Source organism: Takifugu flavidus, chromosome 10 (genome assembly GCF_003711565.1).
Source record: "Takifugu flavidus isolate HTHZ2018 chromosome 10, ASM371156v2, whole genome shotgun sequence".
Classification (NCBI taxonomy): Eukaryota; Metazoa; Chordata; class Actinopteri; order Tetraodontiformes; family Tetraodontidae; genus Takifugu; species Takifugu flavidus.
In genome coordinates this window covers 3,834,411-3,849,724 of record NC_079529.1, presented here as the reverse complement: position 1 = coordinate 3,849,724, position 15,314 = coordinate 3,834,411, and the positions used below count along the sequence as shown (strand labels likewise).

The window sequence follows — 15,314 nt, the reverse complement described above, 5'->3', positions numbered from 1 at the left end:
ATTTCTCCGCTTCCCCATCATCAGAGTTGTTAAGATCTGGAATTATTGGTGGGAATTAGACTTCTGACTGGTTTAACTCTCATTAGTGTCTCTCGCGGGTTTCATGTTTTGCATTTATTCCCAGCTACTTCCCCTCACTCTCCTGTGGCCATCTCGCTATGTTTGTGTGCTTTTTCTTTTTTCCCCCTGCGCCAGATCCACCAGAGTTTAGCCCAGAGCAGCCAACACACATCCAGGTGTTGGAGGATGACGTGGCAACCATCCCACTGCTGGTCTCAGCTAACCCAGAGGAGGTATCCTGCATTTGGCTGCATCACAGAGAGCTGGTCAGAGGTGAGCCGCGGCCGTGTGATGGCTCTATAAACCAGGTCCTATTTGAGCTGAGCCAGCACATAAGCACTCAGCGCTGCCATTCAGGGTCTGAATAAAACATGGCAGGTTAGCCAGCATGGGACCCTGCCAAATGTGATTCTCATTATGGCTCTAATGTATGCAGTCTAAATGAGGATTGCTGTCTGACTGAATACAGCGCAACATTTTTAAACCTGGCTACTCTTCCAGGCTCTCAGGCAGCAGCCCCGCCACAGAACAAGCATATCCTAAAGAGGGAAACACAAGCGCGGTGTTCTTAAACTGTGAATACAGAAGTACGCGAGGAGCCTCTCGTGCAAAGCCGTTGTTGACTTGATGGGCCAGTCGAGCCAGGCCGATCAATAATGCAGGATTAGATGTCACTTAGAGACCGCGGGCCAGAAGACATGGAGGATGCGTGCGCGATGAATACTTAATTCACCATCAGTGTTGCCATGTGTGTTTCCATGCGCACGTGAAGCGGGAGACCCGCGCTACCACTGGGCCCACGACCGCTCGCTGGAAATCCTAAACGTGACGAGGAAAAGTGCCGGCGTTTACATAGTCAAGTGCACCAACGAGGAGGGCGAAACTCAGACCACCATCAAGCTCAATGTTCAATGTAAGGCACCGCACACACTCGATCTCTCACACACACACACATGCGCACACGTGTTGTTGAATGCTGTTTCATCAGCATACAACAATCGTGATTTGTTTGTTTGTTATCACAGAAACAAGAATAAAACCCCTCATGGCACATCTGCAGGCGTCGTCGCACGTTTGCGGCGCCCTGTAACAGCAGCTGTAGCGGAATGTTGGCCTCAACCTTTCAGTTCCAGCTAATTTGTTCAAATAACTGCAGAAACAGTGACAGGTTTTACCTGAACAACACTTGTGGGAAGGAGCCTGATGGAGATCACTGGGGCTGATAAGCAAGCGGCAAATCAGCTTAGGTGCATGAACATGGGGTGAATCCCTAAAATAGCCTCACGTGCACACAAAGAAGGCAAGACAGTAGGAAATGTGATGTCACTAAATTGTATTGATAGGCTGTAATTATTTAATCATTTTGTTTATGATTAAAATAGTTAACAATTCTGAGCATTTTTACTTAAACATAGTTTCTGTAATTGTGCTTTTCTTTTGTAATTTCATTATTTTAAAACTTGTTGACCTTCTATTCACTCTAATGTTGTTATACTTCAGTTAGAAATAAAGGGCGGGATGGTAATAAGACAATAATAGTGTTAGCCGTCCACCCAGACAATTCTGTCTGGTTCTGTTGCTCGTTTTAAGGATTATTCAGGACTGCCTGAGGAACAGGTGTCTGCGCGCGCGCGCGTGTGTGTGTGTGTGTGTGTGTGGTGTGTGTGTGTGTGTGTGTGTGTGTGTGTGTGTGTGTGTGTGTGTGTGTGTGTGTGTGCATACGCCAAGATTTGCACCAAGATGAAATAAAAACTCAGGCTTCCTGCAAAAATCAAGCATATACAGAATAATTATGCTGCTCAGGTCAACCTCAAGAATGGAAGAGCAGAAATATTCACAATAAAACAAGTGAAGCTAAATCGCTCGTTTTCAGTGTTTGCATGTTACTTAGCGTGTATGTTTGTGTACATGGGTCAAATGTTCTCTTACAAGTTGCAACAAAGTAGAGCTGCAGCTGTAAATTTGGGTTGTGCTACAAAACAATTGGTTTTTTTTTTTGGTACATTTATACAAATTCTTTCAAAAACTACCATCACAGGCACCCTATGGGGGTAGAAGTTCATTCTCAGCAGGTGGCAGATCAGTCAGGTCATTCCTCTTTTAGCGAACTAGCAGAATGAATGCATTTTCTCCAACATACTATATCTTTTATGTATTAGATCTCCATTCGTTTTCCTGATCCTGGCAATTGTGTCAGTGCTTCAACACATTCCGACACGCCCAGACAACATTTACTTTCAACTCTTGCACAGCACTCACGCCCCATTAATTTGGTCTTCGTACAAGGCCACGTGCATCCGCTGCTGCCTGAGGCCCAGCCCGGAGCTCCAGGCCCTCTCGTCCGATACTGATGATTTAATAATGGAACTGTTGAAAATGTAGGTCTGTCTGTTTCACCAAAGCCCATGGTACGTGCCTAATGGATTCCGTTGTCCTGGTCTGACTGGGCTTGACAGTTATAGATATTCATTATGAATGGTGGATTGTAATAGCTTTTATGGGTGGCGGTGTAGCCCACTTAACAGTGTCGGTGTCAGTTAGCGGGACAGCGTGGCTGGATCCCATCAGCGTGTCTCTCTGGTTTCCCTCCTCTGCTCCTACAAGAGTGAACACAGGTTAAAACAAGCAGGCTCTAATGCTCGGGTTGTCGTAACCACAGTACACGGCACTCACGGGAAATATAAAATGCTTGTGAAGTTGTGGTGAATAAAATGAAACGAGGAAAACCACAGTTGAAGAAAAGATGATGTTACCATTAGATGAAATGTGGCAATAAGCTCTTAATGCGGGGCCACGTGGGTCACATGACTTAATGTCATTTGCATGCCGAGACGTTTCCTTTGCTTCATCGTATCAGGAGGAATTGCTGTAGAATCTGAAGCACGGAGGCCAGTTAAGACGGGGTTATGGGCAGGTTCAGAGGGAAACGAGTGTTAAAGTAATTGCAGCGATAAAGCATGGGGGTTTAATGGGTGGGCAAATCATTTGTCCCTTATTGGAATGTTAGCCTTTTGTCCTGCCTCAGCCCTCGTCTCGCTGTCTTTTTCTCAGATGCCCCCAGCGTCCGGCCACAGAAGGACCCCGTGTTGGTGAACCTGGGGGAAACTGCTGATCTGATATGCGTGGCAGACGCCAACCCGATTACATCAGGCATGTTCACGTGGGCCTTTCTGGTGAGCGCCGTGATGTGCACAAACACTAGCTGGCTTCCTCTCTGCGATGATGTCCATTCCTGTTGTTTATCACCGGCCTTTTAGCCTGCACAGGTGCACCATATTTCACCTGTAACCATCCTGCCACCCCCACCCTCTTCCTGCTGCACACTCGGCCCGAATCCAGAAAAAATAGCTTTCATTACCACAGCCTGACTAAAGGGCACATTCGTCAATGTGGCGTGGCCTCTGTGTCTACTGATGCCTCCTCAAGACTAACCCACCCTCTGGCAGTACTGTGTGTCCCGCTTTCAACCTGCACAGCCCCTCCTTTTCCTCCTCCCCTGTGGCTTTTCAACTCTTGGCATTATCTTTCTCTGTCCCCAGAGCTCCACGCCCTTCCCACCCCCACCTTAAACCCCGGCGCTCTCTTGCTTAAATCTTCCTTGCAGTCTACCTGCCTCAAGCTCGGCCCTCACCCCCCCGAAAAAAGGGGTGGCGCGCTGAGGGATGGCTGCTGTCCGGTGCTCATTCTGCACCCGCTCTGTCTTCTGCAGGGAGAAACGGAGGTGGAGACAGAAGAAAACACTCAGGAAGATGAATCTGGCCTTCTGACCATCCACCATGTGACTCGCGCTCACGCTGGTCTTTACCAGTGCACGGCTGATAATGGTATAGCTCCCCCAGCCTCTGCAGGCGTGCAGCTGGTGGTGCAGTGTGAGTTTCTGCATTTGTTTCCCACTTAACAGTGGACTGAATCATACATACCCACGCGTCCATGGTGACACACCCACGTTTCGGTAGCCGTCAGGAGCCCCAGACTCTATTTATTTAGGTGCTGTGTCCTGTTTGCTGAGTGTGTATCTCCTCCCGCGTAGTCCAACCAGAGCTGCAAAAAGGAGCCCAGTGGACGAAAGTAGCGAGCAGAGGTGACGGCACCAGTACGGCCCAGTTAACGTGTCAGGCAGAAGGCATTCCTCCTGTGGACTTCATCTGGGAAAAAAAGGGTTTACTCATGGACTTTGCAAACCCCAGGTCAGAATGCTGGCAGGCTTTCATGTCTAATTCTCAACACTGTATTATTATCACCAGTGCAGCTGTTTCTGTCAGGTGAATGCTCACAATTAGTTCTGCAATATGTTCTTAATCCAAGTGTTGCTATTTCCCCATCGCACCTGGACTGCGTGCCTCTCCGCCTTTGGTTTCCACTATGCAAATACCTGTTTAATACCTCTTTCAAGTGTGAAATTGGGTGATTTGGTGCGATCGTCAGGACAATCCCTGCTCCATGGTGTGTGTGTGTGTGTGTGTGTGTGTGTGTGTGTGTGTGTGTGTGTGTGTGTGTGTGTTGCAGGTATGAGGAGCAGACGGTGAGGCGCGCTTCCATCCACACCAGCACAGTTCGGGTGGTAAATGTGAGCGCCACCCTGGACTACACCATCTTCACGTGCACAGCTCGTAACTCACTCGGGGAGGACAAGCTCGACATCCAGCTCGTCAGCACAAGTATTCTATTTTTTTGGTGTATTTTTGAGTTTCGTAAGTGTTCACCTGTGTACCTGACTGGATTTCACCCAAATGTGGGTTTGTAAAGATCTCAACCCCGCTTTGAAACATAGGCATAAAAATAATCATCAGCTTTTATGAGCTTTGTGCAAATGAATTATTCAGGAAAACGAGCAGGTATGTCAATGGTTCAGAAAAAAAAAAAAAAAAAAATTTCATTTAAAGGAACTCTTGCTCTCTCCCTTCCATGTGTAAAAAAAAAGCCTCTCGTCAATACAAACCCTCATTCTGATGCACCAAACCAATAGTTTATTAATAGATTGTTGCTATGGTTGCTTCATGGTTGATTGTCCCACTTGAAAAATCAAGACTAACATGCAATTACCATTTTGCGCCGGTGAGCTGAAAATATACATCCCAACCAAACTGAAGAGTCTCATTAGAGCAGCAAAGTGTAGCAGTGATAAAATAACATAAATGGAAACATTAGATTTAATTATTTAAAAAAAAAACATGTCATGACTTGTAGAAGAGGCAGAGCTTTTTTTCTTTTTATTATCGCCTAATTTAGTTATTAACAGAGATACGTTAAATTAATTTAGTTCGTAATTGCCTCGGCTTTGTGTAACGACGCACAAAGAAGATGGCAGCGGTTGGTTCTGCTGTGTTTTGTAGCTTGATAATGTTTATCAGTCTGTCGCAGCAGCACAACAACAGTTTGGGAGGGTCACAGCGTTGTTCTGATGCAGACTTCTGTTAGCTGGAGAGAGCTGTTGTTCCCAAGTGTCAGCCCTTTAAGAAACTTAGTCCATTGCTCCATCACTGCTTTATCACTCTTGCCCGCAGCACTACTCTGTTTCTCCCCCAGATAAGGCTGCGCTGATACGGTTAGCTCTCGCGGCGTGCCCGGTCCGCCTCCAGGCCGTACCCAAGCTCGACCGCCATTATCGGTGCAGTCGCGCTCTCAGCAATGGCTGTCAGACATTAGACACATTTAATGTTTGCTCCAAAGCCCATAAAACTCCGATCCAATAATGGGCTTGTTTTCCCCAGCCTTGTTTTTTTAGGCTTCCAAATATTCATAATTAATCCGACGCGGTGATAAGACATTTTATATGCTTCCTTATCATACAAGAGCCCAAGAGGGAGACTGGGCTTCTTTTTCTTTTCTTTTTTTTAAAAATTTTTTTGCATTTTAGCATGGCGCTTTTTGGATTTGTCGAGATCCAAATAAGGCTGACCCTTTTGCTCTGGAATCTTGTGAGTGGAGCTGATAGTGGGAATTATTTACTCTGCAAACTGCAGCCTGCAGCTACAGATGAGCAGAGAATCTCCATCTTATGTTGCCGCTCAACTACTATCTCTCCTTCTGCCCCCCCTCCATCACCCCTCTGAGTTTCCATGCTCCAAATGAAAATAATCCACTTTCCCTGCACCATCCTGACTGGAGCGGCGACTCGTGACAGACTGGAGGCCGGTTAGTCCCCTCTGATCTTTCTGTCCACGATGCTGATAATAGTCGAGAAGCTTCATCCTCCGTCACACTACTTGATCATTTTTCTTTTTTTCTTTTGTAAATGTGGAGAAATGTTGTTAACATGAGTTCATTTGCAGCGGGTAAATAATGGTAAACAAGGTTTTGCAAGGTAACATCTCCTGATGTCATTACCGGTAATTCCATTTAACTTTGGGGGCTTTGACTCTCCTTTGACAATTATTATTATCGTGACAGTTATATGACAGTTATTAATTACATCAACAGAAAATGCTAAATGTATATATATGAGATGAGATATAAGATTTATTTGGTGCTTTCTTGTAATTAGCAGTGTTAAAGAGTCAAAACTGAGAAAAACCAAGAGTTTCTCTAAGCAGAAAAATAAAAACACTTATTTATATTTTCTGTAAATGGATATGTGTAACCTACAGTATTTAATACCAACTCCTTGGAGCCGAAGGTTCTGAAAAAGCGTTTTAAACCCTTTTCCCTTTGACAGTTTCAAATGAAAGGAAGTCTTTTATAACAGGAATGATTTCACACAATATTAAGGGTGGTTTGGCTAATTGAAACTCATTATTAAGCATGAAAACCAGACTCCCTTGATGCATTTTAAAATATAATTAAGTATTTATATGAAGTTTTGAACCGTGGTCATATGAATTCTAACCATTATTGCAGTTATTTAAAGATGTGATGAACAGAAATTCTTTCAGATAAGCATTTTTTCCCCCGGTAAGGGACCAGGGAAAAAAATGGTGCATATTCTGAAGGTAATTGTGTTTTCAAGCAGAGTGGGACCAGAGGGTAACGACTGGGAGGGGGCACCTTGTCTTTCTACGGAGCTCTACACAATGTTTTAGTAATAACATTTTGTCTGTTTATAACCTCTTCAAAGCAGAACGGGGACCCATAAGGGCGGCGCAATCCTCAGCTGGCGGGCCTCATCTATTATTTCTGCAGATACAGAATAATCACTTGACTCTCTCCGCTCTTTAACGCCCGGTGCATTTGTCAAGCACGTGTTCGGTCATGTTTGTCTTTTCTCTGTCAGTATGGTGCAGAATCAATAGTGCATTAACTCTGACCTCTCTGTCCTACCCCCGCCATCAGGTTACCCCGATCCTCCGTCTTCATTTCGTCAGGTCGACTTCACCTACAACTCGGTCACCCTGGAGTGGATCCCAGGATTCAACGGTGGCCTTCAGCAGAGATTTCGCATAAGGTGCGGCCCCTAGAGCGGACGCGGGTTCCAGCGTGGTGCCTTGGTGCAGTTGCACTTATTGCGCCCTTTGGTTGACAGATACCGATGGGATCGCTCTCCCGGTTTCCTGTACGCTGACGTGATACCTCCAGGGGCAGCGTCCTTCACTGTTACCGGCCTACAGCCCGCCACCACGTACAACTTTTCCGTCAACGCGCTCAACACAGTGGGAGAGAGCGCGTACGCTGACGAGGGCGCAGTACTGACCATCACCACCGCGGGTCAGTCTGGAGTAACCACCTCGTCACGCTGAAAGCTCTCCAAATGACCTCAGAGTCAACACCATCAGAGTTATTAACCCCAACATGAAGTTCTCTGTTTTTAAAACCTCTGCAGAAAAGCCAAAAGCCAAAGAATCCCCAACAGATGTTGACTCAGTGGAACCGAGTAAGTCTTTAATCACAACCCCCTCACTAAACTCTTAAAGGCTGCTGGAAATTGCTGTTTGCAGAGCAGCCAGCATCATTTGGCTAAATCATGTTAATGTATGCACCTCCAAGGCTGTTAATGTTTGCTGTATGAGGGTAAGTGGTTGTCATGGTACCCACCCAGAACCCCACAGCACCACCACCACCTCTGCATTTACTCAATAAAGATGACACGCAGAGTGCCAGGCAGCTTTTTTCTTTAGGACATTTCCGCGTCGGCTCACTTTTACTTCAGAACATTCCTAATGCTGAGCACACTTTTCCGGTGTTTTTTATGAACAAGGGATCAGAAGACTGCCGACCTACTGGACGGTCATCCTGGCGGTGGTTTTGGGAGCCGCGCTGATGTTTAACATGTGGTTCTTTGCAGTCAGGTGGAAAAGGAGACGAGGCCGGACAGGTGGGGGCGGTCATCTTTGGTTTATGTTTGTTTGCTGAAAAGCAGCCTCTCATTTTAATGACTGAATCACAATGTCTGAGCCACCATGTTAGCTCAGCCTCTCCAGCTCTCCTTCTGTCTATCTAACCTGCCTCCTCCTCCCCCGCTCCTCTGCCTCTTTAAAGACTCTTCCTCTCGTGCTGTCACGCCACTGTGTTTTTGTCGAGTTGCCAGCTTCGTGTCCTCCTCTTTTTGGTTTCTGTCTCCTTCTATTTTGTTTTACTCCCCACTCTTGTTTATTTTTCATTTCTCTCCTTCCATTGCCCCCTGCGTCGCGCTTCGCTCTCTAGACCTCTTATTGCTCTGATCAATTTCACTTCTCGTGAGCAGGGTGATGCCTTTCTCCTTAAGTTCCAGCTTCCTAACACCAAACCTTTATCCTCCCATTCCCTGTCGCCCTGCAGGGACTCCGGGGGGCAGCACTTCAGACGGCGAGAAGATTGAGGAGAAGGGGTGAGTTAAGGCCCTGCAGAGGAAATAATAAAGAGACACACAACCAATCCACTCCGAGTCTGCTGACCGTGCTCCTACAACCACTGAGTGCGGGTGGGGTCGGCGGGGTGGGCGGGTGAAAGAGAAATCCTCTGGCACTATCCATTTATATTAGCGTTATTAAACTTTCACTGCAGTCAACAGTCCCACACACTGACGTATATGAAGATGGATGACATGTCTCCATTTAACACGCTAAAGTGCTGCCTTCTCGTATCGGCAATGTCAGGATAAAATGATTATCAGCTCAAACAGACAAACAAACAGCATGGCCGTGTTGGAAGCGAGATCAATCAGCTGGTTCAGCAATGAAGCCAAACTTAATTTTTCCCCCCCTGTTTAAATATTAACAGAAGATGACCCTCCTATTTCCACGACGATAGGTGCTTACAAGCCTTTTTGTTAGCTCCAAATCCCTCCGGTAATTCTCAGGTTATGTCGGGATGCTGACAGTTTATTTGACGGTCTGATGACAGCATTTGGCGTTCCTGCCCAGACATCAACCTTACTCAGTCTCAAGGGTGACTCAGCCGTCACACACGAGCCGTCTCCTTTTAATCAAGCACCCTGAGGTGCAAAGAGCATTGATGTTATTTCAGCAAAGCAAAATTCACCGTGTCAGTGTTCAGGACGCTGTCTGCTGGAAATGCGCATGTGCAGGTGTTATGAAGCATTATCTAATGTATCATTATCACGCTTTTTATTCATGTTTTTAACAGTTCGTGTGGATAAATCACTGGCGAACACTAAGATCCGACTATCCGTGCAGGTCCAGTCTCTCAGCTATCAGCAACTCCAACAAATATGAGAGCGGAGAGAAGATCAACGCCGCGGCCCAGCGGACGCTCCTTGTGGACTCTGGATCAGAGACAGACAGCAAAGTCTATGAGCGTCACGCGGCGGTGAGAGGGGGGGGTGAAGGCGAGCAATAGGTCGAGAAGAGGCAAACAGGTCCACTGGAAAAACAAACCTGCTGAGAGAATAACGATAGATAATGGGAGGAAGGAGGTTTGGCTGGCATCGAGAGCGAGGAAGAGAGATCAGCGATTGCATGGAAAATGGATTAATAAACTAATGAAAACTTCAGCTGTGAGATGGAACAGAAATCAATACTTCACAATTAGCATTCAAAATACTCTTCAGTGGCGGGGAAATGGATATTCAGTGCCATGTAGTGGGCCAGTGAGGAGCGGAATCTTGAGGAAAACTGCTGAGCGAGTCAGAAAAAGATCACACGTTGGTTGACAATAAAAGCTCACGTCTCCACAGAGCCAGAATGAAGCTCTCTGGTAAACAGGAAATACACAATTGGTTCATATAAGCTGAAAAAAAATGCATCTTTGCTGCTGGGAGGTGCCTTTCACATAATGTGGGCTAACAGAAGCAAGCTGGTTTCTAGTACACCGAATACGACCACTCGCTGATGAAATAGAGCCCTGATTGAATGTGTTTACCTGGTAGCTCGAAATCTTAAAGTTCAAAATGTCTCAGCAGTGAAAACCTTTAAAGTTTAAAGGTAATTACCACATTTAGATCCATAAAAAAGGCCCCTGTTCCTGACGATGCTTCAGACCTCATTAACAGTTCCTAAGTGACTGTGCTTTCAGCTCCCCAGCACAGTTACCATTGTCCTAAAGAGGAGGTAGAAACTCTGATGGATGCAGCAGATATTCCGTCCTTCCTCATGTGTGGACATAAGGAATAGTCATTTATCTGAAGCTATGCGAGGTCAAAGGTCATCCTATATTATCTCTTCAGGAAGCCTCCGTGTACTACTACCCCACCAGAGACTACACGCTGCCTCTTGGTCCACACCCCCAGGAAATGCGCACGTTGGGTGAGCTTTGACGCACACGGGACAAAACATGGGCACAAACCTCGACGCTGTCTGAGCCAATGTTTTATAAATACGAAGTTCAGAACTCCAATCTCACACAAGATGGGAGCGTTGAAACCTTTAATGGAGCCAGATCTTTGTGTCTACAGAACACACACACACACAACACACACACACACACACACACACACACACCACACACACACACACACACACACACACACACACACACACACACACAGACAATCATGTGTGTAACAGACGCTGCATAGATGAAGTTAAACTGATTTGAATGATGCTACCTCTGAACCCATCAGTATGCAGCTAGCATCATCAGCCTTTTGAGTCCTGCCCTTCAAATTGAAAGTTTTTTCTCTTTGCACACCAGTCCAGTCTCTGATATGTAAGATATTTGTTTTATTTATGCAGCATAAAAAAAGCTAAAGTGGTCAATCAATCACTCCCACACAAATGATACCCCTTTTTCGCTCAGATTTCACCCAGCCTCCCGTGGACTCGCACGGCCACGTGTACGAAGAGGTGGGAGACGAACACGTGTACCAGGACATCCTGCCTTCCCTTCTGTCCCTCCCCCCGCCCTTGTTTAACCACACAATCCCAAATCAAAGGAGCGGTTGGAGACCATCAACACGCTCTCAGGTTGGTGCAAAGGAAAAGCTGCCAATTAAGAGCCCTCTGATTTGAGGCCTGTTTCACACTCATTGCTGCGGTTAAAAAGTAAAGTGTTGACAGTGCTGATGCTATCCTCCTGCAACTGAGGTGCAATCTCCTCTCCCAGCAGGTTACTGGCAGAGTGAGAGATCCCACTGATGTCGGACAACCGCAGAAAGATTCTGATCTTCCCTTTGAACTGCGCGGAGAGTTAGTGTAGAGACCAGAGCAGGAAGACAGCAGCGTTGTTTGGAAGACACTGAAGGTGCTCGTGTTAAGTGGGGAGAGGACGCTTTCATGTTCCATGTAAAATGGCATTTCCTGTCTAACTTAAACTTTTAATCATAAAGGAGAGGAAGAATGTGAAAAAAGCTAATTTATAAGCGCCCCCTCCCTCTGTGACCCTGTCACACCCCTTCTTCTGCCTTGACCTCGCTTTGTTCTTTGACCTTTTTTCCATGCCTGGCCCCCACCCCACCCTGCCGCCCGCCTTTGGCCTGTAGGTAAACATGAATCAGACAGACACGCTGTGACGGCGCTGGGTGAAGCAGAATGACTCGCGGTGCCGTTCATGCGGACAAGATCCCATTTAACTCATCAAGCGTCGTCAGGTTCCAAGAGACTGCGCACAAAGATAGTCAAGATGAGACCCCCTTCCCCTCAGAAAAACAAAATCACTAACAGTTGATAATGCCATCAATTCTTTTCAAGGACGTTTGAGCTTTTTGGAGACTCATCATCCTTGTCAGTGATGGTGCGACATGACTGACAGCGGCGGCCCTCTCGTGTCTGATAGAAAGAGCTTCAGGCCTCACAGTTGGTACACAGAAATCCCCACAATGGGATCGCGCTGAGTAGTTTTTAGCATGGTTCTATCTTCAAGAGGTAAAGCTCTATCTGAGGCCAGACTCTAATCCTGTTTTCTCTGGGATTGAAGTTCTGCTCACAGCATCAGTCAGAGGAAAACCATGCAGGGAATTTGTCTTACTGAGGGTGGACAGGCAAAGAGAGATTGGAGCAGGAAGAGGGGGGTTATGCTAAGCTGCTTGGCCTACTGCGGCTGTACTGACGCAAGGAACTGTCCTCTAACTCATATTAATGTTTAAATTTCAGCTCAGAAACGTTGCTGGGTGGCCTGACACCTTAGCCTACATGCTAATTATGTTGAACCTCAGGACAGGATATGATGATGACACAAAATAGCCACACAGGCGAATCAGAAGTTCAAACGTTCGCTGGCTTAATTAGAAGTGTGGAAATTCACAAGGTCAGTTGGGGTTCCGCACACCGAGACCTAGGTTTATGACTAAACACTAACATACATGCTAACACATGTCGAAGGCTGAATAGTCCTAATGTTTTTGTGCTCCACCACATGAATCAGCGCAGAAAACAACATGCAGAGTCTCATTAACGGGAATGTGAGGCTGCAGATGTTTCCAGAAGTCATTAGCCAACAAGATTCATGCTAATGGGGGGACATTTGTATAAAATGACATCGAAATCCATTTAACAATTGTGACAAAGTGGTGTCATTGTCATTTGCTGGCCCAGATTGTTAAAGGAGATTTAAAATGTCCTGGGGCAGCCTAAGACCCAGAGAGGTTCCCCACAAGTTACTTCACCCCCATAAAAGCATTTAGTTACACTTTTTTCCGTCCTGTCAGGCCACATGAACGGGGCCCAGCACATCAGTCGATTTCTACATTTTCCAACATTCATAAAATAGTTTTTTAAATTCAAAGATAAAATAAATAAGCTGCGCTACACTTACTTGCAGGGTGAATATTTATAGTTCACAGATTTTAAAACCATGATTCAAGTGGGGAAAAAATATCAGGGCTGGAGAAGAAGTTCTGAAAAAACATTGAAGTACACTGTGTCATTATTAAAACTTCACAAAGATGTTAGAGATGTACGATATTTTGCCCAGTGATATGAAATAGACCCTTAATTATTGCCCTTACAGCACGACACCGGCTCAGTGTTTACATCGTTTTTGCCTTTTTCATTATGGTTCATTCAGTTTATTCAGAAAAAGATTCCAGTCGTGTTCTCTGGGTTTCCCCACGCTGAAAACACCAACAGCACTTTGGTTTAGAGCTGAAATGGATGTCAGGACTGTAGTGAGCACAGGAATGGATCTTTTAGCCTTTTTTTCAGGCTATGCCTCCGACCATGATGATGTAATTCTCTCTTCACTCACTCCTCTCTCCACCTGCCCGTCTTCTGTGTTCTTTATTTATGCCTTTCCTCCTTCAGATGTAGCCTCACCTCGGGTTGTTCCGTCTCTCCTGTGAATCGGTCGGATCTCTGCGCAACACACTGGATCACGTAGACAATATTATTCGGGCGTTTCCGTCCTTGGGAGAAGATGGGATGGATTATATGGTTTTATTGTTGCTACTTCACTTCTGAGTGAAAGTTTTTTGCGATCTGACACACTTAGAGTGGTAGAAACACGATTTCACCTTTTATTTTTATAGTTTTTCAGTAATTTAAGCTCAATTCTCACTAAGACGTAGCAGGTTTTATAGTTGATAATGTGAGGTTTGTAATCCTGTAGTTGTTTTGTTGCAGGGCACACGTGCACACACGCTCGCATGTGCGCACACACACACACACTCACACTCACACTCACACAGCATGCTCTTATTGGAGGCACAGCCATTGTGAGTGTGCCATGCTCCTGCTTCCAGCTTCTGCTTTTCTTTCAAGCCTGATTTGTTACATCATTTAGGGAACATGTAAGACAGTCCTGCCAGACAAATAAAACAAGGCGCAGGATATTTATTTGCCATTTATTTTAAAATAAGATTATGTAGTCTGGTCCATAATGTTATTACTAAAAGCAAAGCTCTTTTTTTCCCTCCATTATTTAAAAGCACCACTGTAACCAACCGCTGACCATGAGGGGACTGTTAAATCCAACAATAACTGTTATTGTCCATAAATGTACAATAAAACTGTATTTCCCCACCAAGGCCCAGACTGCCTGTGGATAAATCATCAAACAGAGAAATGTTTCACTGAGCTGCATTCTCCCAATTAGGCTCCCTGTTCTCCATCATGAGCTGTCAAGGTGTATTTGTCTCATTATTGAGCAATTGTTTAAGTTCCTGTCAAGCCGGCTGCCGCGTTGAGACCGGAGCCTGCGAGGGATGCATCATTTCTGCTCAGGCAGGGAGAGTAATCCACTAAACTGATGCTTGACAGCTCAGTTCTGTTCGTCGACTTGTATTTCCCCCCATTTGCCTCGTAAACACTTAGATATGTGAAGAGTGTCGAGGAGACGCTGACGTGACGCGTGCTTCACAAGTGCCCAATTAAACCAGAAAATAAAGGACTTAAATTATCTCCGCTGCTGGTGTTTTTTTTACTTTTGTTTTTGAAATGAACAAACGTGACTTTGAAAAATGCTGTTTATTTGCAGGTTATTTCTCTTTTTTCCCATTTCATTCCTGTCACTGCTTTAATTAATTTTGGCCACTTTAACTTAACATTTTACAGAGATTTTAGAATAATTGACATCACAGCTGTGCTCCTCTCCCTCTGTAATGATGATATAATGGGCTGTCCAGTCTGTTTAAATTAATACTTTAATCTCAATCCAATAATTCTCCAAGCAAATAGTTTAGGCTTTCTGTTTGACTGCATATATAATGACAGCATAGACCTGTACTTTAAATACTGTGCATTTAAGTATATGTTTTCTGACACATTTTCACTTCCTCACAAACCAAAGCACTACTTTGTTCCAGTTCTCTGACGCACAAGCTCTTCTCTTTCTCAGCACACCAATAGATCCGATTAGTCAATATAGTATCAATGCTCAGTTTAGGGTGAGGATTTTAGAAATGTTCCACTATTCTGTCACTGCTGAACTGGAATGGCACCAAGAAGATGCAAAGATGTGCATGCTGATTAATTCCATCATCTGATACGACCATGGGTGCAAAAACATGG

General features: G+C 45.3%; 1 protein-coding gene across 6 annotated transcripts in view; it reads left to right on the top strand.

Annotated features, from left to right (window-relative positions):
* nphs1 (NPHS1 adhesion molecule, nephrin) overlaps positions 1-11,724 on the top strand; it is a 34,552-nt gene extending 22,828 nt beyond the window's left edge. For 4 of the 6 annotated variants that reach the window (XM_057044755.1, XM_057044759.1, XM_057044758.1 and 1 more), the window contains 15 exons: positions 196-333; positions 833-973; positions 3,112-3,233; positions 3,770-3,929; positions 4,091-4,247; positions 4,567-4,718; positions 7,330-7,441; positions 7,520-7,701; positions 7,817-7,867; positions 8,192-8,308; positions 8,752-8,800; positions 9,609-9,741; positions 10,598-10,676; positions 11,170-11,336; positions 11,476-11,724. In XM_057044755.1, coding sequence (XP_056900735.1) covers positions 196-333; positions 833-973; positions 3,112-3,233; positions 3,770-3,929; positions 4,091-4,247; positions 4,567-4,718; positions 7,330-7,441; positions 7,520-7,701; positions 7,817-7,867; positions 8,192-8,308; positions 8,752-8,800; positions 9,609-9,741; positions 10,598-10,676; positions 11,170-11,336; positions 11,476-11,568 — 1,853 coding nt within the window. In that variant the 3' untranslated portion in view covers positions 11,569-11,724. The remainder of the gene's footprint in view (positions 1-195; positions 334-832; positions 974-3,111; positions 3,234-3,769; positions 3,930-4,090; positions 4,248-4,566; positions 4,719-7,329; positions 7,442-7,519; positions 7,702-7,816; positions 7,868-8,191; positions 8,309-8,751; positions 8,801-9,608; positions 9,742-10,597; positions 10,677-11,169; positions 11,337-11,475) is intronic. The other 2 variants (XM_057044756.1, XM_057044757.1) reach the window with 2 other exon arrangements.
* Positions 11,725-15,314: the final 3,590 nt, after the last annotated feature.